General features: G+C 39.1%; 1 protein-coding gene across 2 annotated transcripts in view; it reads left to right on the top strand.

Annotated features, from left to right (window-relative positions):
- The window catches only part of LOC146003928 (max dimerization protein 1-like), a 182,852-nt gene extending 157,999 nt beyond the window's left edge, over positions 1-24,853 (top strand). The window contains exons 6-7 of one of the 2 annotated variants that reach the window (XM_083142432.1): positions 15,917-16,053; positions 22,023-24,853. In XM_083142432.1, the coding sequence (XP_082998558.1) occupies positions 15,917-16,053 (137 nt within the window). In that variant the 3' untranslated portion in view covers positions 22,023-24,853. Of the gene's footprint in view, positions 1-15,916; positions 16,058-22,022 lie in introns of both variants that reach the window. The other variant, XM_083142433.1, reaches the window with a different exon arrangement.
- Positions 24,854-25,984: the final 1,131 nt, after the last annotated feature.

The raw sequence follows: 25,984 nt of genomic DNA, 5'->3' as shown, positions 1-25,984 counted from the left end.
AGCGGAGCTGTCTTAAATGCCAGGGAGATACGCTTTGCAACACCGACAAAGCAATGCCCCGCGTGATGCTCGCACAAAAGGGGAATTTTGTTAATAACGCTACCACACCTGCAGACTCTGATCTCGTTCTTTGTCCTTTGGTGCCAGAATGAGAGAACTTAAAATAGGTCGGCTGTCCATCAAGAAAGGTCTCTAAAAATCTCTGGATCCTTTTCCTACAGGATAACCCTCCTTACGGCTATTTTGCTTTTTTTGAAAAGCTGGTTCGTGTGTGTTTGCGTGTGTGCGTGCGTGGCCAGAGTGAGGGTACGGTTTCAAATTCAATTTTATAGAAAATATTATTGGTTACAATCTATGACTTATTATTCATGAAATAGTAGCAATTAAATTGTACTCATTACGTTTGTAACTTTGTACCATCCTTGGGGCGCTGTACGTTCAACCCCACCCATCACATGTGTGTATGTCTGTTATACACACACACACACGGCCATGTGTGTGTTACATTGGTAATACTTAAGACGTCACCAATGAGCACAATATTCAGAGAAAGAAGAACTATGAATTGCGATCTTGAACAGCATAATTTATCTGCTTATTGACATCTGTAGTCGTAATTGAACTATGGGTTTAGTTCCCGTTTGAGACTCATACCACGTCGGTTCGGATCCCACTTTTTCAACGAAGGTCCATTTGCATTAAGCCTTTTTTTCATGTGCAACCTTTGCAAATGTCTTCGTTGATATTTTTGGGTCGTAGCAAAGCACTCCACGACGCAATGGGTCCCGGGTTCGAATCTCTTCATCAGTTTGATCATATTATCCTCATCTTCGCGATTAGCCAAAAGTTTAGGGAAGGCGAGGTAAAATAATCAGTTATTGATATTTTTTTGCAAATTCTAGGTGGTGGTGTTGTCGTGGTATATATTGGTATTGCTAATGTATCGTCGTAAGAACAGCAACCAAATAATGTGCCATTTGGCTTTGAGGAGACTGAATACCAATACCTGACGCTTGATTTTCAGATTTCCTCAAGGTTTTGATAGGCAAACAACTTCCGTCAGGAACTTACCAGTTTTTAGTAGAAGCAGTGGTCGTCGTCACGTGTGTTTTTCAGTTGGTCACCTATGAGACAGTATCTCGTATCGTGACTGACTAAATGACTTAAATATTTTGACCCACAGATTGATCGACCGTTCAGAATAGGAGAACACACATGTCAAAATTTCTCAACAATCCAAATGGCCTTGTTATGTTATGTACAAGGTAGATTTCGTTCGTTGATTAATTTAATCTACGTTTCCTGTACCATTAGGTTAATCGTGACAAGGAATCTGATCCTACGACGAAGCATCACATTTTTTCCCCAATGCCCCTGTAGAATTTGTCACCAAGATACCAATTTATGGTCATTTTGGCTCTGAATTTACCCTTTCATCTTCCTAAAAATAAATTTACACCCTTCAGATGGAAACTTCTGGGTAAACAAATGCGGTGAAGAGAAATTGTAGGAAGCAATTAAAGGTATACCATCCCAGCGGGGTGACTGACGGGAAAGTCTTGATCAGGATGAGCGGTCTCGGGATTTTAACCCACGGCCTATCAGATAGGAGTAGAGAAGCTTTCTACAAACTAGTGCAGCAAGATAAGATATATTTTGGAATTTCGAATTAGACACTCTTGGGCGAAGCTTAAAGAAAGAAAGTTTCAAAATAATGGAGTAATACTTTTCGCAAGAGGCTGCTGCAATACATTGTCCTTGTTTAAACAGTAGGCTACCACTTAAAGTAGATTAAGGAACAGTAATAACAAGTAAGTGGATTCCGAGAACAACAAAACTGGTAGAATACAAATTACGGAAAACAGACAGGAAATTGTCTGGTAATTGAAAGTTATTTGCAATGCGCACTATAAGAAGTTGATGTTGTAATGGGTTACTTACAGGGCTAAGCCGGTATCGGAGAGTAACGGCTGGGCCGATACCGGGCGATACGTTTCCGGCATTTTGGTCTTTCATGGACCCCGCAAGAATACCACGTGATACTTTAGCAGGAGTCTAAGTATCCGGGAAATTATGCAGAATTAGAAGTTCGTTTTTATTTTGCAATAGTTTTGTGTGAAAAAAGATAATTTTGTGATAACATGTAAATTGATCTTCTTATATGATTCTTGAATATTTTGTAAGTTGATGCATATACACAGAAAAATACTATTTGTTTGGATCAACGAAACACGTTTGGTGGACTTGACTAAATTTGTAATTTTGACCAATTTTTTTTGGTAACAAAAGAAATGCACACGATTACCTAAACAGTTTGTTTCCGCTGAACAGCGATTTATTTGTCGCCTATTTGAACAAATATTTAGTTGCCGGAAACTAGTGTTTGGTTATTCCAAACCAACATTTTTCTCTGTGCTTAGATGGGAATGCTTACACACTAATACGATTGAACAACTTTTGATTATTGCAATTTTGAAGTATCTGTATCGGTGGGAATCAGTGAGAGGATCGATATCTTTTCAGCCCTTCGTAATTATTATTGGAAAGCATCGCGGAGAAAGAGTCCCTCTATTTGCGTTGGTTTTCCGTCCCCCGAAAATAGCTCTTTCGCGGTGTGGTCCATATATCGCGAGTTGGCAGGTACAAAACGTCATGTGTTGCCATGTGTGCCAGGAGCGACCAGGGCTGGGCGCAGCGGTTACGGCAGAGCTATCACGTGATCGGAACTTCGTTATGTAACAGCCAGGAGAGAGAAAGAGCAAGTACTCTCATCCAATATATCATGGTCACCAGAGCCACTTGCTCCACATCTGCACTTCGGCCTACTTATCGAACGTTTCTGTGGTGAATCTCGCTCGCCATGCTAGGCATTTCTCTTTATTTTCGGACCCTGGATAGCCCACCGTAGATTCCTTTGGAGTGCCCCAACAGTGCTATTTCAGTTGATTGATTGAAGTGCAGTCTTCCGCAGATGCACTCGCGTTGAAAACAAAAGGTTTGGTGTGCGAAGCCTGAGAGGAAAAATAAGCATGTGTGTGAAAGGTGTAAAAGAAATGGGTTGCATTTATGTTTTTCTTTGCTTAAAAATTTGATATTTTTGTCGATGCAGATATAAAATTTACGGATATCTGTAACCAGTATTCTGTCCATCCTAAATACAGGGTTATTCATAAGTCAATGTCACATTTCGGAGTTTTATTGTGAAATAAGTACATGACATATCAGCATGAATGGTATAAAAAAAGAAAGACAATCTCAAAAAGTTTGTTTGTCATACCTTACAAGTGCTCAATGTGTGCACCTTTGGTCCAATTCTGCCCACACCCGCACCAGCATGTCACGGTGTATCGTTGCTATCGCTGCTGTAATGCGAACTCGGGGTTCGTTCAAATTAGCTGGAAGCGGTGGAATGAACACCCTGTCCTTCACATATCCCCAGAGAAAGAAATCACAAGGTGTGAAGTCTGGGGATCTTGGCGGCCACCGAAACAATATATCACGCAAAATGCTCTTTCGTTACCTGAGAACGCCATATTGTACACTGCTGCCGCCTAGCGGCCAACCGCGTCACCACAACATGCGCTGTTCACGTGACACAAACTTAGAGAGTTTCTGATTCCGTACGTACATGATTCGGACTCGCACGTCTCATACATCACGCACACGATGGTCCCCAAATGTGACACTGGCATATGAATTAGATTGATCGATTTGATATATTTTACTTCGCATTTCTGTCACTTTTGGCTAAGATGAGGATGAGTGATGAATTAATGAAAGGACGCTCGCAAAGAACACCCATGCCCAGGCCGGGATTCGAACCCGGGAACCCTGGCTTCGTAGCGCGCTATTCTAACCACTACGCCACGGAGGCCGGCTAAATAAAATTAGGAATATTCGTTCACCTCCATAATGAATGTATGTAACAAGATGATTTTTACCTTACAAAAAGAAACAATATTTAGCAGCATTATGCACCAAGTTACAGATTATATAATTATTTGTACCTCGGGGTGTCAATGGTGACCCTTTCCAAGGATACCCAAATATCACCCTGGACTGCATTGTTGCAGACTAACGAGGCCTGGCGGCTGGACCTGCAGCCAGTATAGTCCTCTATAGGAATTGTGTTGCGTCGTCCATGTGTGTTTGGGAGTGGCCCTTCAACCACTTCATCTTATCACCATTCATCCACATCTTCGTGCCGACCTCCGTGGAGAAGTGGTTAGCACGTCGCGCTACGACGCCAGAGATCCCGAATCCAGGCCTGGCCACGAGTGTTCTTTGTGAGTGTCCCTTCATTAAATTCATTATATCACTCATCCTTATCGGCGCGATTAGCCAAAAGTTGCAGAAATGCAAAGTCATTCATTCTGTGCAACTGATCAATGCTGATTGATTTATGATTAATTATTTGGACATGTAACCAATATACGCCAAAGTTTCAGAGACTTATTCTGTCCCCGTATTCGGAGTAGTTCCCCGATTTGAGATGAATCATTTAGACATTGTTAGATTTGCGCAGTAAAACCCTTCTCTTGGGCTCTTTTGCGATTGTACATTTAAAAGCAAGCAGAAACGTGCGAAAAATAAAAGGTGATCATTTCCAGGCAACGTTTTCGCAACTGAGCGTTTCGTTGGGGGGAAGTCGTAAATGGCACCAACCAGAAAACAACCTGCAGTTGTGAATACGCCGATGCTTTGACGCTCACGTGAGCGAAGCGGGAGATTGTGATGGAGACTTGACTGAAGGTTGATTATTCTCTTTTTATTCTCTCGCTCTCTCCCAGGCAAGCCTTTTCCTCCTCCTCGCCGCACTCCTTTCTCTCCTCACAAATTAATGGCAGGCCTTTCAAGGTCACCCGTGTATGACGTCACATTCACGTGGTACCCTCGGTCTCCTAGTCACGCTGTCTCCTCTTCTCCGTTTATGCAAGTGAGCATATTGAAACGTTTGCAGCGATATTGGTGTTTCGTCAGCAGCGGAAAACAATTGAGTTGTTTGGTTATCGTCTTTGGTTTCACAAACATCCAATATTAAACCCATACCTTGACTCGTGAAGAAGCAGCAACTTCTGCCTCATGGAACAATAAATCCGATGCCTAATGACCTTGTGGACATTTAAATCTTTCTGAAGTCATCCCCAGCAGCCTTCAAAATGCCATCGTCACTTTTATTTTGGCTACCAACTGAATCTGTTAAGTCGCAATTTTTAGCGATTGTGTAAATCTGACCCTTTTAAACATGGCCCATTCGCGGCGAAACGCCCCGTAGCCAAAGGCCCCCCAGGTTCGAATCGGGGGTAAGAAGTTATGGCTGCATAATTGTGTTCGTCCAATTATGCATTTCACAAGGGTGGAAAATGGTGTGTAATTTGCCAGTTCTATATATAAAAAGAATGGCCATTAAAGTCTGCATTTTTTATTTTAATCATTGCAATTTGTGATGCTGGCCAAGTTCCAGGTTCGAGTCCCACCTTGGGCATGGATGTTCTTTGGGAGTGTCACTTCATCCTCATTGTCTCGATCAGCCATAATTTGCAGAAAAGCGAAGTAAAATAACCTAATTAAATTACTCAATCGACTATATATAATCCCTTTCTCGCCGGACCCTGTGGTCGAGTGGTTAGCATATCGCGCTGCGACGCCAAGGGTCCCAGGTTCGAATCCCGCTCGGGCTTGGTTGTTTGTGAATGCCCATTCATCAATTTCATCACTCATCCCCATCTTCGCAAATTAGCCAAGAGGCACAAAACGCGAAGTAAAATAAATCAAATCAAAATAATCCCTTTCTCACGATGCCCGCTTTTTGGAAATTCCTGACTAGAATGGATTGATTGAAATAAAAATATTGGATGACTCAGCACCAAGGCTATTTGCCCCTTCAAAATATACGAGGACAAGCCCCTTATCAATAACAATGTGAAGGATATCTTTTTAATTAAATAACAAACTCGTTGCGTGGAGATAAACTCTTCGCCTAGACCAGGGGTTCCCAAACTTTTTCGTTTTAAGATTTTCCGCGGCGCCCAAGTCAGAATGTAGGACCATCTAACACTTGAATGCTCAGTTAGTGTGATTAGGTTGCTTGCCTTAAGTTAAAATATATATTTCAAATTCAGAAACTTTTTATGTGTAAAAAGTACTAAATAAGTGTTATTTCGGTGAAAATATTGGAACGTTTCGCGGCGCACACTTTGGGGACCACTGACCTAAACCAAGATCAGTAGAATTACTGAGGACTACAAAAGCTGATGCTGCAAAAAGGCTGACAGCACACACAAGCATATAACACAGGATAACTCGCAGCACTGCAGAGTATTTTACCACAGATCGTGTTATAGTTATAACACGTTTATCTGTGATTTTGCTGACTGCTAGTCTAGGCGCCAGAGCTTTGTTAGCCTGGAAGTGAGGTTTGGGTGCCTTCTCAGGTCCCCCCTAACATCTGTTGTGAGTAGGAACAACATAAGAGAAACCAGATGTCATTTTACGTCGCCTTTTTTCGATTAGGGCTAACCGCAACGATGAGGAGATTCGTATCCGAAAACTTCGGTGGCGAGATGAATAGTCCATCTAATATTAGTAAACTGGACTTTGTTAGAGTTGACGAGCTGTATCTTTGCGGGTGAACCCTGCCCAAGCACGGCTGCGCAGTAGCAAGGGGGAGGAGCTACCGGCTGCGCGTCATTATCCTTGCGTTCTGTCCTTGCTGGCGACCACCCAAAGGGCGATTAGGTGGCAGCTACATAAACGTATCTCTCTCACACTGCGCGGAGTAGCCAAGGCACCCGCAAAGATATAGCTCGTCAACTCTAATACGTTTTTAGTATTTTCAATCTTCACCTTGCGCTTGTAGACTGAGGCTATGAGTTAAGCAAAATTTCCATTTTTGTCTTGAAAAGTATGTCGGGAATGTGTACTGGTCTCTCTAAATTACATCTAAATAACTTCTATGTACACTTTATGCACAGGTAGGCTAATCGGGGGGGACTGGACCACCATTCAAGTGTGTCCCCGTCGGATAACAAGCCCGCAACAAGAAGAGTGAGCGACTGCAAATTTTCCACCAAGTCATCATTTTTAAATATGACATCGTTGCAATTCACGTGGAGATCTATAAAATTCTTATGACGCTGTCAGAGGTCTCTTGGTGATGAAAATAATTTTTGACGATAAAAACTTATCTTAGTGCGAGGATAGGCCATCAGTGTATTTTTTAATGATTTTTCCTGGATTCGAATTTTGTTTTGTTCATCCACCTCGTCTTGATCGTCCATTGTTATTCCAGCTGCAGGATTTGCGTGGTGAAGCGAAATGAACGTGACAAACACAGCAATCCCAGTAATAAGCGTAAATTAATTTTAGTATATCCCTGAAAGATTTAAACTCGTGCACGTTCGTAGCGATTTTTTTTAAAGAACTCAATTTAGAGGCTTGGCTTTTAGAAAATCCATTTGCACTAATTAATTTAATTGCATCTGGCGGCCTTTCCGGACCCAAGAGCTTAGCCCTGATTATGTGCACGGCAAATATATCCTCTGTGTTTCGCTTGTTTCTCTCGGCTGGGGCAGAATACACGTCAGCTTTTTCAGGAACTCGCAAGCCAGACAACCGAAGAAGAAATCTCGTGTTACAGTTGTTCAGAAGGGAAAATAATTGTTGGTTCTAGGGCATCTATACTTCGCTCGTCGCTCTCATTTATATAGATAAGCAGTAGGCGTAACAGAAAGTGTGCCTGGTTAGTTTTGTGTAAGGTAAATGTAAAGGTACCACTGTGCGTGTGCACACATGCCTTGAAGGCATATGGGGTGATGCGGAGCAGCTCCACGTATTCTTGATCTCGGCCATAGTTGGAATGATGTGATCAGTAGACTCCGCATTTTTATGTCATATCAAAGTGCAAGAAATGTACATAAATATGTAACAATATTTGATAAAATATGTACCTAAATATGTGTTATCAAAAGAATATGTAGCTAAATGTGTAGTATCAAAGAATATTTAGAATTAATATATCCAAGCAATTTCAAGAATTCTGCTAGATATTTATTTTATTTGAACATATTCAACGTAATTTTATGGACATAAGTTTTTCAAAATATGTAATGCAAATTAACAAATATATAATATCCTGGCAAATTCGTAACATAGAACTTATGCAAAATCATGTCAGTTATATAATTCGTTGACATTTTCCTGTCCAAGGTATGCATCTAGAAAGGAATAGAATATGTAATTACATACAAATCCGGGCTCTAGTGATCAGCATCACGCCGGGTTCGATTCCCTGAGAGGAAGGGGACACATATCAGTGGTTCATTTGCGAATTAAAGCGTCATGGTAGGAACATAAGACCAAATTTCATCAAAAGTTATTGTGAATTTAAAGTTGAATAAAGGAGACAAATAACATATTTAAGTAAAGAAACTTATTTTGAATTTATTACTCTTCTATATAAACACAGTGGTATACTGTGGAGGGTTCAGTACAGTTTCACTTTTTTTTCATTACAAAACCAACAATATAGTTAGTTACAAAATTTCTAAATTCACAATCTAAGTATTCACTTTAACTATGATGTGGTAGATGGTTGGAATATTTTAATTCACATCGTTTTGGTACTTCCCGAATTAGTGCCAGTCTGATAGTGTGGTTATAGAAGTTGTTTATTTCTATTGTTGCATGTGTGTGTGCGCCATTGACTATCCTGTTATAATATTTTTTTCTCATATAGTGTTGTATCATAAATGTATAATGAAGACTGATGCTCTACTCTTTACACCAGCTGAAATACACTTCTCAGCAAACATAACTTTTTATTGTTTTATCCTTCTACAGGTAGATAAATCGTGCCGAGTTAATATTTAGCTATCACAAGAGTAACCTGTTAAAAGTAAGAGAAAGTGGGTTTATAAAGGACAAATAATACTTAATATTTTTACGACATTCGTTCATTTAAAGTAGATGGGCTTGCTTGATTCAAGTCGAACTTCGTTCGAAGGTCGGATCAATTGAAAAACTTCTAAATAATAAATGGCTAAGTCAATGTTTCTCTTGAGTGCACTTTATGCACAGATAAGCTAATTGGGACTGGAACCAAACCTCCACCGGGTATGAACTAGGGATAGCCACAAAATCCGGATAAATTATCCGTTTTGGAAGCAACGGATAATTCGAATATCCAGATAGAACAGATTTGATGAAGTGTTTGTAGAAAATCCGTACAGTGAAATATGAAAATAACAAATAAAATAATATCTGGATAACCTGTAAAAGGATAAAACTGTCCGGATATTTGAAATAGGGATAGAAAATTATCCGATATCTGGATTTGGCCATTCCCACTGTGAACCCGGGACCGCTTGATCACCAACAAGAACTTGCTACTAAAACTCACTTGAAAGGGCACGGATTATGGATCTGACTCAGCAGAAATTTCGAGTCACAGGGCGCACCGGATATCAAACACTTTGATTGCAAGGCATGCCCTTAATCACTAAGGTAATTGCTTGCCGAGCCACCATTGCATCGCCTGCATCAGCGTTCTTGTTATTGACCGGCGCCTTGTTTTGAAAATAGGCGCCCATTGATTTATGCGGGGTCTGGGAGGTTACAACCGGATTTCCGACGATTGCGTGCCGACTGTTAACATCCTATGACAACGCTGCTCATGGTTTTCCGTTGCGGTGGGTACGCGATGGTCGACTGGTGTCAAGAGTACAATATTTGGCACCAGCAGGCTGTGAAAAAATTTCCTGCCGCGTTTAGTTTATGTCCATAAAAAACAAATCGTAAAGGTTGGGATTCCACGAGTAGCCATACAACGCTGAATATCTTTTTCCTTCGAAATTAAGGAAGCGATGGAATTAGATTACTTCTTAATGTGGGCCAATATAATTATCTTGCTCGGTGTTTTCTCTTGTTTCCGAGATCCTAATGTTCTAATTCAACTCATGTGATTTGTTGATTGGATATATTTTTACTTAGCCTTTCTGCCACTTTTCGCTAATCGCGAAGATGAGGATGAGTGATGATATGATGAAATTTATGAAGGGGTACCCACAAGGAACACCCGTGCATAGGACGAGATTCGAACTCGAGACCTCTGGCGTCCTAGCGCGTTGTGAATACCATGCCTACACGGAGGTCGACACATGATTTGTGTTGTCGCATTTAGGTGACATTGCATGACATAATTACAAAATGAACAAGGAGCATGAACCAGAGTCGAAATGAAAAGGGGTACTGATCAGATACTTGTTAATGGCCTCGCTGGACCTTTGGCCTGTACCAAAAATTCACCTTCTTTCAAAAATCAGCTATATGACATTTTAAATTCTGAAAAAGACCATCTGTTTGGAATTCCTTTTAGAGCATCTCTTCGTGATCTTTGCTTTCGATAGAAAGTAGCTTAGGGTGTAACGAATCTTATCACAACACGAAAGTCTGCATCATAGAACGTTACACTCCACACAAACATTGCTTTTCTCACTTTGATTCAATTAGGTTATTTTACGTTGCTTTTCTCCCACTTTTGGCCAATCGCGACGATGAGACTGAGTGATGATACGATTAAATTGATGAATGTACAGTCGCAAAGAAGTCATGCCCAGGTCTGGATTCGAACCCGGGACTCCTGGCATCGTATCGTGCTGTGATAACCACTCCACACCCCCAACCTGTTCAGTACTTTGACGTCGAATTCTCGCATCAGTTTTCCTTGTTTTATTCCGGTACCATTGCCTTTGTCTTGTTCACGTTTTTTTTTTAATCTGTTGAGCCTGTGAAATAACACACTGTCGCCAGTTGTATTGGGGGTGATGTAAGTTGGGATGCTCGATCGCTTTCTTTATGAATCCACACCTGGTAGGAGCTGTAAGGTTTTCAATTTTCTGAATTCATTTTAGGAAGAATAAAATTAATATAAAATCGGAAAGAACCAGTCGTGCAAGAAAAAGGTCGAGAAAGTGGGCCGGGAAAAAAATAGATGAGGTAACCGCGAACGCTATGTATCATCTGTGATCCTAAATAGAAGGGATGCAAAAAAATTAAAAAGTCTCGCTTTATTTCGCAAGTGGAATTCCGCTCTCGACTCAAAATAGCCGACACACATCTGAAAAAGAAAAAAAGAGTTTTGCGTATATCACATAATGCTAAAAGTCTTGTTTGGATGTGGTCCAATAAATATCATGTGATAGCACTAAGCTGTCGGGCCCCAGCTGACACTGGCCATAACGTGCGAGCGCGCGCGGAGGCTCGTGTGGAAAAACGGGGCAATGACCTGTTTGTGGAGATAAGATTACTGACCCTAGATGCAAGACGTTTGCTCTCTCTCTTGACTGTCGCCCAATCTTGTTTTTCTCTTCCTCAACCAGATGGATAGAAAGCAACATTATGTATATGTCAAATGGCACTTGAGACAGTTTACATCTAGATCAAGAGGCGCGTTGTGTTGTAGTAAATTAACCGTCTCTCCACTCCGGTGTCCATATATCATATGCCTTGACGAATTGCATATCCGAACGTTCACCCAGCTTTCAGTTATAATATTCTCTTCTACTTTAATAGTGCATTTTTTTCTGGCGTGTTCAGAAAATACGTCTACATCCGTGGCACTGCACGCTACGACACCAGGGGTCCAGGTTTCGAATTATGGCCTGGGCATAGGTGTTCTTTGTCATGTCCCTTTATCCATTTCATCATATCATCTTCGCGATTAGCCAAAAGTGACAGAAAATGGAAGTAAAATAAACCGATCAATGATGTTCAGAAAATCTACACTACATCAGCGAATCCTATCATTCCCTAGTCCATTTCAGGCACCACACAGTTATGGCATATTGGAGTACAATAATTATTGCTGTGGCACTAAAAGTATTCAATTCTTGAACTTCTGAAAGTTTCGTTAATATATAAATCAGCTTCATGAAGAAAAGTTTCATATTAGAACAACCAAGTTAATTAATTCTGGCAGCCCTAAACCGAAGATACAGTATATTGCCACAGCACCGCAAGTGAGCTTTCAGACCAAAGCGACAATTCGCTTGGGAACTAGCCAATCAACAGTAACGTTCACACCGTAGCTGCATAACAGGTCGCACAAACGTGCGTTCGGTAGGTGAAATCCTCAAGCGATACCTGTCGCTTTGGTGTGAAATCTTCCTAAGTCTTTCATCTATCTCCATCCTGCGCAAAATGAACCAACTCCTGGCCATCCACACAAATTTCCTTCAAGCCCATCTTAATATTGTCAATCTATCTTTGTCTTGGCCTTTCTATAGGTCTCCTACCACCAGGTTTTCCAGACATTCTAAAATAATTTTCCAGGTCACTCTCTGGTGCTTTAATTCCGTAATACTGACAATTGAAAAAAATTACAAAACATTTAATTTCCATGACTTTCTCAAGATTTCCAGGTCAGAAGCAACCTTGCGACAAGGGGTCTATACTCTTCTTTCTCGTCCATGGAAGGCTTGTTGAGTTAATTATTCTAATAATATCATATGATGAAGATGGATTATGCAGTTCAGTATTGTGTAACCATCCGAGCTTCTTGGCGAAGTGCGCTACGACGCCAGTGGTCCCTGGTTCGAATCCCGGCCTGGGCACGTGTGTTCTTTGTCAGTGCCCTTTCATCAATTTCACAATATCATCACTCATCCGCTTCGTCGCGATTAGCCAAAAGTGGCAGAAAAACGACACTAAATAACAAAAGTCAAAATCATATCAGCATTACGTAACCATTTCCATTCCACTGCCCTTAAGATGACATTGAAACGTTGGGTCAAAAAATTCCAGTTGTTAAAAGTCCTAACAGTTCCAACGGGGATGACGGAAGTTAAAAGTAGTTTCTTTGTGGAATTTTCTCTATTCGCGGGCGCCAAGGAATTTTTTCTCGCGTTTTACGTATATTTTCTCATTATCGCAACGTTACTATACTAACGCTATTGCCTTGTAATTCAAGGGGCCAAGTTCGGTTTCCGGCAGGGAACATTGCACAGTATTTCGGATTCTACTTTTAAACTGTAGTTAGCGTCATGGGCACCCGCGGGGAGGGGGGGACACTTTCCCCCTCTGAGATTTCTGGAAAGAGTTCATGTAATTCGAATGGTAAAATTTTAGATATATTTTATAACAAAAAGTATTGTTTTCTGTGTAAGTTACAGCAAATATTATTATTATTATTATTTGAAGTAGGGTTACATTTAAGCTTACAGTCTCTTTTACACTGATTATCTAACTATAAAAAACAGCTTTTTGTTCTACATGAATTAATGTTAAGTATACAGTTATGCAAATCGTAGCTATATAGATATTCAGAATATGGAAATTACAAATGTATGCAATTTTTTTTTAAAAAAAAACAGTAGTAGTAGTAATGTAATGTAATAATAATAATAATAACAGTAATAATAGAAATAATATTATTAATAGTAATAATATTAAAAGTTTCTGTGACCCCCCCCCGAGAAAAAATACTGTGGGCGCCCTTAGAGTGTCGATCAGTCTCTATTGGAGCATAAAATGGGCTTAAAACCTGAACTAAATAATACAAAACGAGGGATCGGGCAAATAAAAAAAACTCGCGCCTTCACCAGTAGCGCAGTAGCTCTCCGTTGGGTACCGCTCAAGAGATCAGTGCTTGATTGTTCAGATTAATTAGCTAGAATAATGCGAGGTCACATCGTTGCCTCGAAGACGTGAGCTAAAGTTTATTTTTTCCCTCCATGGCCGTGGGTGAGAATAGAAATATCATCATCATCATCACGAAGGGAGAAAGGTGCAATACTTGTTCGTAGTGCCCAGCGCAAGAATTTGTTTACGCACTTGGGATGCGTCCGCGAAAGTAGTTGTTAGAGTGACGTACCTCGCATGACGTCACGTGGCAACGCAATCGTAGCATTATGCATGCCGCCTCTCTTCTCCCCTCTGGCGTTTCGGTGTGTTTTTCCGCCATAGGGCACGCTGCCAATTCTGCTTAGCAGTTTTGAGTTCCCTTTAAACAAGGCTGGGGACAGCCGCTGATATTTAATTGTTTAATTTTCCCCAATGAAGCCGAGTATGAATGGTGGTGTGTGTGTCTAGTTTTGGTACGGGCACAGAGCTGTGTGCGAGTGGCGTATTTGACCTGGTTTATCGCAGCAATTGTTATATGTTTAACCCCATCTAGATTGATTAGAAGTATTAGAAATAAAACTCCGATGCAGTCATGCAAATAAAACAAAAACAGAAGTACGACAACTTCAAATGTTCCTGCAATTTATGTATTTTTTATATAAAGTTTCCCATTTTATCTAAAATTGAACAAGGGAAATTTCCCTTCGTGTAGCAACACTGCCTCTGCCACGCGCGGCACAAAACTGAAAGCTCACCAAGACTTGGGGCGGCTCTCTCCCCAGACCTGACTCCCATAGCTTTTTTTGTCTGGGTTTCATTAACTGACAGCGAACAGCTGCAACAACAGGGAATATCACGCCAGCTATGTTGGAGCATGTGTTCCCTTTTACGCAGCTGCTAAGCCTAGACTTACAGGGCCACCACATTCAAATGTACTCAGTACTTTACAGCGGTGCTATCAGTTTTGTCAATAAAATGCTTTTTGATAAAAATGTCAAGAGACTTTTGAATCACCCTGTATAGAAATATATGAAACGTTGGGTTACCGGCGGTAAACACGCCACTGCCGTGCGCCGTCCTCGGTGCTAAGCTTGGAATTCCTGCAAGATGAAGCAAGTGGATAAAACAAGGCCGCCGAGTTTCTAAACAGATTATTGCAAGCGAAGCGTGAGGGAAATGCACGTTTGAAAAAGGAATTCTAGAGACACCCAACGGTGCTTATGGGAAGCTTGAATACGCGCCCCGTGTCACGCATTCATTCAGCTACCGTTCGATATCTTCGTGTAACCTTTCGTTATCCAAGGCTCTGACCAAACGGTGCCCTTACGTACCTTCAGAGTATAGAGTACAGATGGAAATAAACACCTGATCAGTACAGACTTGATTATTAAAATTAGCTTGATTGCATTGATAAACCGCCCGCAGTGCTGGAAGTGGAAGTGCTTGCACGGTGCAATAGGAGACAATGAAGCAGGTGGGGGGATGCTTACACAAATCCTCCTAGCGGGATAATGATTTACAAAAAAAAAATAATAACTGGGAATTGCATCCCACGGGGTTTATCCACAGTTTTCCATCTGGGGTTGTGTTAAGTTCGTATTTAGGGCTGTATAAGGTTACATTTCGAGTCAAAATATCCATAAATTGAGCCTTTGTGAGATTTTGAGGGGAGGAGTTAAGGAAACTTTTGAGGAGGTATGGTGTTAGGCGTGTGCGGATAAATCACTTACATTCCCTTTCTTCCCCTCACATTGAACACTGTTGTCCCAGCGAACTGCCTCTTGCCCTGATAGGGGGCGTAAGCGTTTCCACTTCCTCTAGTTTTTTTTTCTGGTGGTACGCTCTGAGGTGGGGGGGGGGCGACCAAGAAGGGGGTTTGTTTAAAATACCCCTATTTTTCAAAGTTTCAGAGTGATAATGAATATGATTATTATAATGTGCACTGTGTATATTATAACTTATTTTTATTATGTGAACATTAGTACATATTCACTAATTTAATACTATTTGTTGCCCATCTTAGCACTCGGTGACTGCCCACTCGTATGTACTCACTGTGGGTGAATGTATTCATAAACTAGTAAAGCAGTTCGCCATTTGCCGGTGTAATAAATAATGTCGTATCTGTCTGCAGAAAGTTGTGGTAGTGATCAAAACTTCTGATGACACATCATTCAAAACTGTCAAGCATTGGCCCTGAAAGGGTTGCTATGGCATGGAAATTATAATTATTGTATTCAATAATCCCTACAAATTCTTGTAATTTAATTTTTAAAATTGTGGTGTTTATTTTTAGATGAAGTGGATGTGATTGGTTACACCAGCAACCAAAGTGATACCGATGACCACAGCAGCATCCAGTCAGCTTCCAGTGACAGCGGTGTGGCCATGTCTGCCAGTCGGCTCACCCTTTCTGAGATGGAGATCATCTAGGTTGGTAAATATTTTGTCATCAAATCTGCAGATGGAGAAATTTTAAAACATTTACAGGTGGTACATATCAAAATAATTCAAGAATGAAAATAGGGTGACAAAAATCTATGTTTTGATAAATACGAGATGAACAACTGCAATTCAAGCTCCAACTCAGTCTGTCGCAACATGGGCCAAATGAAGTGCATATCAGAACCTGTAGCATCTTGAATCATTTCAGTGTGTTTTAAATAACAGTATCTGCATTATTTTTCAGTGTTCCTTCATTGACCAAATTTTTAATGCACCTTATTGTATAAAACAGAAGAAAGACTGGTTAATATATATCTAACTCTAGTGCATTATTGTGCTTTAAAACTGAATATGAAGAAATGTTCAGATGCCAGATGGTATGAAATTGTGTTCAGTCAATGAAGATTTAAATGTTCATAAAGGAAGTGACAAACAAAATACATTCATTACAATTTCAAGTTCATATGAACTGAAAAAAAATGTACAGTAAATGAAGGACAAAAAATAGACTGACAATATTTGTCAGAAGTGACCCCCCGCCCCACACACACACACACACACACAAAATATAATTGCTTGATCAGACAGTAGTAAGTTTTTCCTCCTTAAATATATATACACCAAGCTCACTCACAGCTGAATGGTTAGCACTCTTACCCCACAGTTTCAGGATCGATCCCTGATAGAGCTCAAAAAGTTTGGTGTTGTCCAGGACTGAACATTATAGTGCTCAAAGAAATTGTTCCATAATTTGATATTTACCGAATGAAATGTGATATTAGTCTTGAAGGAAGTGGTACATGCCAGGAAATGAGGCACAGAGCAAAAACCTTTTTGAAAGCGAAGGAAAAGTGTTTTGCACGAAACAAGAAGGAAAGTTTACAGTAGCACTGTTACAAAGCAAACCAAAATAACCGAGGTGCATAATTAGTGTCAACAATAAAAATGGCCACTGCTAACGCACTTGTTCCTAGTCTCAGGAGCCAATGGACCCTCCCTGAGCACATATGTACCTCTCTAAACAACGTGGATATGCTCCCATTCCTGTGTGGTGATCTCTATGAGCTATAGGAGGGTCTGCGGTGGGTTGGGACGAATGGGAGTGGCAATACATTTTCTATGCGGTTGAGGTCTGTGAATAAGCTGGCCATGGCATGCAATGGATCCTGTTGTTCTCCAGGACGAGCACAGGATCGTCCTCAGGAATACTTGCAATATGTACCATTCATGTTTGGGGAATAAAAGATGTGGTTGATAATAATTAGACGTAAGCAAGTTACTTACTTTTCTTGCGAAACTTACTTGTAGAGGTTTTATTAATTTCGGTGACCTCTGCCACCATCCACTTGGGAACTTGTCAGTGAAGCAACGAGGCTACTGAAATTAAAAGAACCTCTACAATTAAGTGCCATGGAAAAGTTAGTAACTTGCTTATGTCTAAATGTGTATCGTGTTTTAAAAATATGCAATAATTTTTTTGAGTACTTTACGTGAAAGGTAGCAGTGAATTCCAACCTTGCAATGTTAATCTGTCTCCAGAAAGCACATTAGTATGTTGATTAAGAACTAAACTCTATACACAACATCCCTCTAAGGGCAAAGGCCTACCAGAGAGGCTTATTCATTGGGTGATGCATGGTCAAATCATTGAGTTCCATCGCTGCTGTTTTCTTGCTTTCAAGACTGGAGCCCACTGCTTCTTTTCAAGTAGCGTCCCAATTGTCCTCACGATGCTAGGTCGATCCTGAAATTTTTGGGGTTATCACTGGGAAATTCTGTTGATTGATTGGTTAATTGATCTTAGCTTTCAATTAACATTGCCAGAGCATAAATTAATAGGGTGTCACCCCACCATCCCCACCTAAATAAGGCTTGTTATTTTCAACAGTCATTTCTCAAATGTAAACTTGTTCATTAAGCAAGTATCATTTCGTTCAAGAGTAGAAGTGCTGAAAATACATCTGAAGTTTGTATGTATGCTGTATGCAGCTTGCAATCAAGATGTTTTTAACAATATTTTAAGTACTTGTTATTGTTCTAATGTTATCATTCTTATATTAATATAAAGCCTTGCATAAGAAGATGGAGTTGATGAGCTCCTCTTGGTAATTTATATACAGGGTGTAAAATTTTTTGATTTTGATTTGATTTGATTTAGTTTATTTTACTTCGCGTTTTGTGCCTCTTGGCTAATTTGCGAAGATGGGCATGAGTGATGAAATTATAAAATTGATGAATGGACATTCACAAACAACCAAGCCCGATTCGAACCCGGGACCCTTGGCGTCGCAGCACGATGTGCTAACCACTCGGCCACAGGGTCGGGCTCAGGGTGTAAAAAAAAGAACTTAACAAAAACAAACTTAACATTTTCCATGTTGGAGATGTACGTATTCGTTAGTTCTCAGACTGCAATAGAGTATGTCATGCAAATATGGTGCCCTATAGTCTGAAATTATGCATCTTCCTGGCCAGTGGTGGCTGGTGGTCTGGCTCTATGGGTGTGCACTTCAGCCTTGCATCCTGAAAAAGTGTTATAAGAAGTCACCCATTTCAAATACTCGCACCCGTTTTTGCATACATAATGATGCAAAATGTATTGGAACCAAAGTTTATGACCAAACCAGGCATCCTCCTTGATTAGAGCCAAATCCAAGAGTTCGATTTATTGTTGTCAAGAATTAATTGAAGTTACTGCTGAATAACTTTATAAGCATATTGCAAAATCATGTAGGAATTTAAGCTAAGATATTACTGCTTTTTTAATGTCATTATGTAGGTATTAAATAAACACATACAATAAACATGTTGTTTAACGGTAACACTCAAAGTATTTTTAAAATAAGGCTATTATTTTTCATCCTCAAAACCGTAATTGTATAACATGGCCATGATTTACATTGGAGCAAGGTGGGAAGTAGGAGCACCAGGGTGGAAAAGAGGAGGCAACACCTCGCCCAGGTGAATTTTTTTACTGATGCCACTACTGCAAACAAGGTAGCCGATCCAAAGACAACATGCAGAAAATCAGTTGTAATCTATCTAGCAGTTGTTTATTTCTAACGACGGACTGACCAAGCACAATCAAGCGAATAATAAATATTAAAGAAAATAACAGTACTCACTCTGTCCACACTGCCCTGCTTCGTATTTCAGATGTTTTTCCCTTCTGCTGTATCCGTACTGTTACTGGGCTTTGTAGCTAACTTCCCTCCAAATATTCAACAACATTAAATATTACATATATACTTTCGCTGTGTAGAGTTTTCCCTTTCATCATGAAACAAACACTTTGAACTGAAACAGGAACGAGCTTTTGACAGTGTAACAATTTTTGCAACGCATGACCTGGCACACAATGAAAACAGCTGACTGATTAACGTTTCCCCTGCACGGGATGATCATCTACAGAGCCATAAGGACAGTTTATTTTGACCAAGCTGTTGCACTAAGCCAAGGCAATGTAAGACATTGTTTAAAACATGCATTTCGCTCTCCTTCCTCCCCTTCTTTCATCTACCATGCTCGGAACAACTGTGTGGCCAAAGATACCAAAGAAATGTCCCTTTTCCAAAAAAAAAAAAAAAAAAAAAAAAAATCCCTCGATTTACGATGATGCATGGGCTGCCTCCACTCCACCACACGATCTCGAATGGAATGGGATTGCAACACTGCTTGAACACAGCACTGGTGGTGCTCATCAAGCCCATAATTCTGCAAGCTACAGGCGCCAATGCTTCTCTTTCCTTGCGTGCTGCAAACAGTGGCATCTGAGCGCACTGCGACTTGTGCAAAATGAACACACCTCAGTCTGCAGGTGCTTGTAATGCAATTATATGGTTGCCAATGGGGCGTGGGAACGTTTGATGTTTTGAAGGAGATAGTGTTCAGTGAAAAAGTATAATAAAATTAATTGCATTACAGATTTATTTGGGGGTGCACGTGGGAGTAGGCAGAAGCCGCTACTGTTCCTGGCCCGAACAGAACACCTAGCATGGGATGAAAGTAGGACCAACATGTCAATCACAATCGCCATTTTGATAGAGAAGTCTAAATGAACTAGAAGTGTAGCCGATGAGCTTTTGTGGTGTCTAATATTGAATGTAGTCCTGTGAGTGGTCTGACATGGAACAAATTGTTTCATAAATGCCACGAGTTCTTTTGTGATTTCCCTTTTCAATGAACTGAATATCGGCTTATGTTGGAGAATTGTGTTTATATTTTAGTTCATTGTTTTACACCCTGTATAATGAAAGATCTAATATGTGTTACTTTAAGTTTAATTCTGATTAAATTGCTGTAGATCAAAGAAATGACATACACATGTTGCAAAATGCAATATCAAACAATTCATGGGAAATAGAAAAAAATCAGTAGTGACCAACAGTGATACTGAGGCAAATTCAGGCACACCCCCCCCCCCCATCAAAGCAAATCATTTAATTCCCTCACTGAGCATTGCTATTCTAGGTTAAAGCTGCTTTGGCAGTACTAGTAATTATTTATAAAGTGTATAGTGTTAATAGTGTAAAGAGTGCTTCTGGTAGGGCACCAGGGAGTCCCCATGGTGCACCCTGGTGGCTGCAGTGTTGCGGGGCCCTGAGGCCTCGGCCAAGGGAATCCTTTGTGGGGTTGTATTGTCCTATGTTTGTCCTTGTGTGTGCTGTGTGTTCTGAGTGCCCCTATACAGTCTTAGTGTTTGACTAGGGTATGGATAGATTTTATCCTTTGAAAACAGTCTTGTTAAGTAATGAATTAGTTTTAAAAATTGAGTTATGAATTGTTAAGTCACATTTTTTTTATTTTCTTGTTATGGCCCTGTTCTCAATTTTGTTTTAGTTACGGAGTTTGTCCCCATATTATGTGACAAGCAAAAATAGGCCTCTGTGCTCATAATATGAAAATCAACCAATCAATCAATCTTTATTGAAAGTTAGATGAGCATATTAAACACTTTTTCTTTTCAAATTCAATTTTAAACTGTAGATCCAGCTTTGATTAATTTATAAGGATGCAAGTGTACTTAAATCAGACTTGACATTCAAATAATAATTATAATTTATTGTGTGAAGAGCAGGGAACAGATTTATATGTAAATACATATTTATGTATGAAGCTGAAATCGGTTACATTTTGTATTATCTTTGTGCAATAATGAAATGTACTCAAAAAATGCAGTTTCTATTTTCCATATTTGTACATATATTAGGTTTGGCTCAAATTTTATTTATTTTTATATATTATTTACATATTTCAGAACATTTCTCAACATATACTCCATATTCATGCAATAACTACATGTCCCTGTTTCACCGAAAGAGTTAGGTGAATTTCTTGCAAATAACAAACAGTTCAAAGCAACTTTGAACAAAAGTTTACAACTTTTTTTTATATCCTCCAGTTGCATTAATTTCAAGTTGTCTGTCATCCAAAGAACTGTTTGCTTTTGCTATTATAAAACACTTGAAATTGCTGTTTATTTACAAGTGTTGTCAACAATAGAGAATGAGGGTTCAACCATCGGATCCTGCTTGTTGCATACCTTATGTTGGCAATGTTGGAAGATAGTCCCAAGTCGAGCAGCCCATTGCTAACCCCACCCTTGCTACTAGTTCCATGCCCAACGGTAGCACCAGAAGTAACGATCTTGTGGCACACATACGGGATTCGTGTAATAGTTACAATGCGGAGATTGTATTGTATAGCTCGTGTAGTGTCTTATATTATTAAAAAGATAAATTTTTATAATTTGAAGTCCATATTTTGGTGAAAATAACAAAATTTGTATTTTCATATTCAGCTAATTTTTAGAACATATAAATCCGTTCCCTGGCGATAAGCGAAAAAAACCTGTGCGCTATGTGTCCATAAATGAAATCAGTTTATTGTACTGTGTTAATTTTGGGTTAAAATGCCATTCTGCACCTTTTTTGATGCATCTTGATGCTTTGTTGCAGGTTGACATTCAACATGGGATGTGGATGGAGCAGTTGAGGGACAAGATGGCTGAAGGAGATCTGTCTTTCATCTCCAGACAAGGGGACGGCCAGGGTAAACTCACAAACTAAGACTCCTTACGACAACTTTCAGAGCCAGTATGTGTAGCCCACCATGTTCAGTCAGAATAAATTTGTCACAGTTTTGTCTAGTCAGAACAAGCCACAGAAAATATAACCTGTATTATATATATTGGGTAATCAGGTACATTGTATAAATTATTTATGTAAATTGTACATAATTTAGAACATATCCATCTATTTTTTACCAGCAGCTCATGACTTTACAGTGTGGTAATGATTTAAATGAACACTCAATTGAAGTTTGAATGAAATTCGAAAAAAAAAAACTGTGCAACTATTTTTTGAATTTATTTTGTTTTTAATGTTGTGGGTTGTGTTTAAAATCAAATGCATGGAACCTGAAAATTTGTATATAAAACTTACAGACAGATCTCTTGGCAGTCGACATTGCCCTCACATCTGTCAAAATATTTTTAAAAGGTTTATATTCAAAAAAATAAAAAAAAATGACTTAGCAGTTATATAGGTACATGACCCAGAAGAGTTAGCAGCGGAGCTGCATGTAAGAGCTACTTTTTTCACTCTGGTGTGAATTCTGTATGAATAAATTCATAATGAAATCACATCAGAATTTGTCCTGAAGCAAATTTTAAAAAAAATCATACCAAAAAAAAAACATTTTAAAAAATGTGGGTTAGGGAGACGTTGAAAAACCAAAAAAAATGTAGTAGTATGCTTTCAACAGAAAGTTTTCCAAAAATATTTTAGAAGTAATAATAATACTTTTAAAAATGACTCAGGAAAGATCTATGATGCTTTTGTTGTAAGGATGGTCGGTGTTTTTTTTTTAATTATTATTATTATTTAAAAGCCAAGCAACCGTAAGTTAATGGTATCAAAATGTGCAAGATCAAAGAAGATACAAAAAAAAATGTGGACCGTCACTGCGGAAATGGAATCTGAGAACAACCAAAGTTTTACTCCACCTTGTTCCTTGTGAGACGAACAGGGCTCGTTTATACCAGTGTGATTAACGTCTGTTGAGTGGCATCCAGTGTAGTGAACTTAAGATACTGAGGAACACTTCTGTGGCTGTGTTGAACCATGGGTTAGATGAAACAAACAGTTAAGAGATCTCTAAGAGTGATGGATGATTGACTGAAGTGACATATGAGTGTCCCTCTTATTTTTTTTAATTGAAGTGAGTACGAGAGTAATAATAATAATATATATATATAGAAATATATATATATATATCTATACACACAAATTGTCAACCCTTAAAAGAAGTACAAATTCTCTTTAAGAATCCCAGTGGTATTGGGGAACGTTTTCTATTTTCTTTGAATTAATTTCAGCATATAGCAGACCAAGAAAAGGGTAATCACAGTGAAGATGTGCAACCATTGGAAATTTACTATGTATATGTATATATATTATATACATTTGGTTTATACTTTCATATTCATTCTTGTCAGTTGTTAAAACAAGAGTGTGTTTTAAAAGCAAGGAAAAGGAAGAAATTGATACAGCTATCAAAGAAAATTCAGTGTTATTTTATAAATGTAAAAACTCTGGAAGGTGATTTTAAATTCTACATAGGTTCTGCTGAATGTTGAAAAAACATTTTCTTCAATGCTTAGTACTCAGTGCTTAAATGTAGCAGTTCAAAGAAGCAGTATATGTGTACAGTGCAGACAAACGAGAGAAAGATTGAATGTTTGGAATGAGAGCGTGTTCATGAATAATGTCCAGGATGTAATGACCTCAGAAAATAACAAGTACTGCTGCAAATACTTTTGTTTTTATGGTGCACCTGATAAAAGCTCTACATTACACCAGAAATTAAATTTTCTGTTCATTAATTGTAGTAAATTCCTACAAAATGTTTGTTTACATTCCTGGGCAGAGTTCTGAGTTCATTATAGAGTACTTTCGGTAAAGATAAAGTATGCTGTTGTATAACAAAATAAAATAAATCAGCAGAAGTATCTGCTGGGCATTATCATTCATTGAGTATTACACAGTTTCTTTTAGCAGTAAAAACATAAGTGTCAAAGGAGCTTTTATGAATCTTCAACACCCGAAAATCTATATTATATATATAAATAAATATATATATTTAAAAAAAGAAAAGGTTTAAAAAAAATGTAAATGTTTAAATAGAAAGCACCACTTTCTTGGTCAGAATAATGTATCTTACAATGTGATACAAGGAAGATATTTGTGAAGATTTATTTTTAATGCAGGTCTTGTCTAGCAGCAATATGAATTGATACCAGTATTAGATCACCCGATTTGTAGACAAATTTATTCCGTAAACCCCGTGCCCCCTTTTTATCAGCTGCTTCACAGACTTAAATATTTTCTTAAAGCTTTCCTGTTAGATCAGTTTCTTCCAACACCTGTGTATGTGAGTACTATGTGAACAATTTTGTTGTATGTGATTTTTTTCTTTGTGATTGGCTGATAGAGAGATACGACAAATGTAGTTTATTTTAACAAGACAGTGATAGGCTGTCAGATACGAGTGCAAAAGTGTGTTTCAGAGCATTTTATTGTGACCCCCTCCCCGTTATGGAAATATTCCTCTTGTGTAAAATGTATTAGACACTTAATGTGTCCTCTGAAATGAAATCCATTGAATTGATAGTTAATTAAAAAGAGTTGAAAAGCCTATGTATATATTACTTGTAACTATTCATATTGCATTGTTTTGTTCTCGATGATATTCTCAATACTGCAAAAAATAAATTTGTGTATTAATATTATGTGGTTTTATTTTATTCATTTATAGTTTTCATATTTCTATATATATATTATATATTATAATATATATTTTTGTTTAGTCCAGTGGCGTATTCTCCATGTTATCGCAGGTAAACCAATTTTCCTCATATATTTTTTTTACATTTAGCTTTAATATGTGGGAAATCGCTCATTATATGATATATTAGGCAGACTATTAAAACAAGTTTTTAAACCCGAATTGGTGCTGTAGACCATGTCAAAATTTCAGGATATGCCATTGGCTTAGTTCAGTTTTGTTGTCTTAATTTTTTACCACTGCTTCCATTTTAATTTGTGCATAAAGCCCCAGGCCTGCAAAATAAAAAGGGTAAATAGGTGTTCTTACCTAATGTTGGTGTACTGAATTCAAATCTGGGGTGCCCGACCCTGTGGCCGAGTGGTTAGCACATCGCGCTGCGACACCAAGGGTCCCGGGTTCGAATCCCGGTCGGGCTTGGTTGTTTGTGAATGTCCATTCATCAATTTCATCATTTCATCACTCATCCCCATCTTCGCAAATTAGCCAAGAGGCACAAAACGCGAAGTAAAATAAACTAAATCAAATCAAATCAAATCTGGGGTGCCCCTGTTGACCCCACGTCATTGCAAACAACGCCTCGCATGGCCAGAAAGGGTATCAATGGACCTTGGACACATGAAGGAAAGTTGTCTGGAGTGAAGAGTCCCATTTCCTGTTGCACCATGCTGACTCGGCATGTGGCATAAACAACACAAGACCGCATCCTCCGTAACGTGAGGGTCCGAAAGGCATGTGGTGGCAGTGTCATGGTCTGGGGAGCAGTCTCCTAGCATGCCCTAGGGTCATTGACAGTAGTGAAGCATAGTCTTACAGAGGAGGCAAGCAATGTTTCAGTACAACAAAACATGTAGTACAATGACATACCAAGAGGGGGATTAAAGGTTCATAGCCTCATTGGCCCAGTCGCTGGATTTGTCAAACTATCATAATAAAGTGGCGGTATTAAAAATAAACCATATGATCCGCAACAGTCACATTTACTTTTGAAATACTAGGTAACTATATTCGTATGGAAGTAAACGTTTTACACATGCGAACTTTCCGCATACGACGAAAGGGGTACATAATT

This window comes from Lepisma saccharinum, chromosome 21, assembly GCF_977018435.1.
Source record: "Lepisma saccharinum chromosome 21, izLepSacc3.1, whole genome shotgun sequence".
Classification (NCBI taxonomy): Eukaryota; Metazoa; Arthropoda; class Insecta; order Zygentoma; family Lepismatidae; genus Lepisma; species Lepisma saccharinum.
This window is presented reverse-complemented; position numbering and strand designations above follow the sequence as displayed.